This window comes from Henckelia pumila, chromosome 3, assembly GCF_033568475.1.
Source record: "Henckelia pumila isolate YLH828 chromosome 3, ASM3356847v2, whole genome shotgun sequence".
Taxonomy (NCBI): Eukaryota; Viridiplantae; Streptophyta; class Magnoliopsida; order Lamiales; family Gesneriaceae; genus Henckelia; species Henckelia pumila.
Window position 1 is genome coordinate 187,373,079 of NC_133122.1, and position 2,321 is coordinate 187,375,399.

At 38.1% G+C, this 2,321-nt stretch overlaps 1 protein-coding gene across 1 annotated transcript; it reads right to left on the reverse strand.

The window, feature by feature from the left end:
• Positions 1 to 678: 678 nt before the first annotated feature.
• Positions 679 to 2,094, reverse strand: LOC140890164 (uncharacterized). Its single transcript, XM_073297923.1, has one exon. It carries the CDS (start codon positions 2,092 to 2,094, stop codon positions 679 to 681), a length of 1,416 nt encoding a protein of 471 aa, XP_073154024.1.
• Positions 2,095 to 2,321: the final 227 nt, after the last annotated feature.

Sequence of the window (2,321 nt, forward strand, 5' to 3'; positions counted from 1 at the left end):
GGTTCCATCTTAGTCCGCAAAATAAGTGACCTAACCACAAAAACAAGAATCCCATCATGCAAACACGAAAAATGCAATACGAACAAAATGCTAAAATAAAACATGCAACTAATGCGAAACAACAACAAAAATTATACTAACAAATGCAACAAAAACACAACTATCAGCGGCTATCTCCTTTCAAGTCAGATGAAAAATTCTCTTTTATATCGCTCAAGAAAAAGCCCACTCAAAAGCCCATTAAAATACTTGCCCAAAATAATTAAAACATTCCAAACAGCGATCGGGGCGGGCGCGCTAAGTGAAGGCGGGGGCGCGCCTTTGTCTCGAAATTCCAATCTTCAGAAAACTATAGCGCGATAGCACTTGTGAAAGCGCTAAAGAGAAGCGCTCTTCTTTGGCCCAATAAGAAAAGCTCATTACTATTCCTCTTCTTTTCTTCTTTTTTATTCTCTGTACGTTTATTTCCTTCTTTTCTTTTTCCTTTCTTTTATTCTTTTCTCTTTATTTTCTTTTCTCCCTCAACTCTCTTCTAAATTCTTATTTTCCTCTTCTTTTTCACATAACTTCCATAAATTTTTATAACCACAAAAACAACAAAACACCCACATAAATCTGCTCGAAACAAATAATTAACAATTAAAATCATATACAAATTAAGTGTATAAAATACACTTATCAATAAACAGAGTATGACATGACATTAATCGATGCTCCTAAATCTAGCATGGCCGTGTCAAGCTGAACATCTCCTATTTTAAAAGGAATAGAAAACATACATGGGTCCTTACATTTTGTGGGTATTTTTATTTGTATCACAGCAGAAACCTGTTCTCCCAATTCAACTCTCTGACATCTCTTCAATTTGTGTTTTTTCTTCACAGTACACAACTTTTTCAAAAATTTAGCATAGCGAGGTATTTGTTTGATCGCATCTAAAAATGGAATATTTACCTCACATCTATGAAAAATTTCATACATCCCCTTTATTCTTTCATCCTTCCTAGACTCTTTCAATGCTAAGGGAAAAGGGGGTATGACTTTATACTCAGAGAGAGGAGGAAACTTACCTTTTGGTGCTTCTTTTTGAACTATATCTTCCTCCTCTACCTCGGATTTCTCCTCATGTTCATTATTTACTAGTTCTTTCACTACTTCTTCACTAACCTTCAACTCCTTTCCACTCCTCAAGGTGATTGCACTAACATTCTCCTTCGGATTCACCACTGTCTGTGATGGCAGACTGCTAGAATTTAGTGCCTCCAACCTGTTAACTACGGTTGCCAACTGCCCCATTTGAGTGTTCAACTGTTGAATACATGCTCTTGTCTCCTGTTGAAAATTTAAATTATTAATAGCAAGATCCTTAACAATTTTTTCTAAAAACTCACCAGGCTCTTGAATTTGAGAACGCTGTGGTGGAGGATGATACGGTGCTCTGTAAGATTGATTATGCGGTTGGTGTACTGGAGGGTTTTCGTATATGAGATTGGGATGATCCTTCCAACCTGAATTGTATGTGTTGGAATAAGAATCATACTTCTGTTGTGATGGTTCGGGAAATCCTCCTGCTGCATTTACTTGCTCAGCAGATCCCTCTTGAATAATGGGACACATGTCAGTTGCATGTCCCACTTTAGCACAAACTCCACATGCTCTTACAGTTTGTCCATTCCCTACAGCCATTTGACGCACAAAATTTGTCAGCTCAATCAATTGTTGTTCAAGGGAAAAGACATTTACCTCATTGTTTTTTCTTGGCGCATGATCATTCCTGTTGGTGCCAAATTGTTGAGAATTGGCAGCCATATTCTCTATCAGATTCCTCGCTTGAACTGGAGTTTTATCCACAAAAACTCCTCCACTGGCCTCATCTTGCATGCTCCTGTCATGAGGTAACAACCCTTCATAAGCATATTGAATTAACAAGTTCTCACTTATCTGATGTTGCGGACAGCTAGCACAAAGTTTTTTGAACCACTCCCAGTATTCATGAAGTGATTCCCCTGTAAATTTCTTGATCCCATAGATCTCCTTCCTGATGTTGGCGGCTCTAAAATCTGGGAAGTACTTCTCCAGAAAAATTCTTTTCATCTCAGTCCAAGTTGTAATGGATCCAGAGGGTAAATAATACAGCCAATCCTTAGCAGCACTCTTCAAAGATAAAGGAAAGGCCCTCAGTTGGATTTGCTCCTCTGTCACTCCATGGGGTTTCATACTTGTGCAAACCACATGGAATTCCATCAAGTGCTTGTTATGGTCCTCACCTGCAAGACCATGAAAAGAAGGCAATAAGTGAATTAATCCAGATTTAAGTTCAA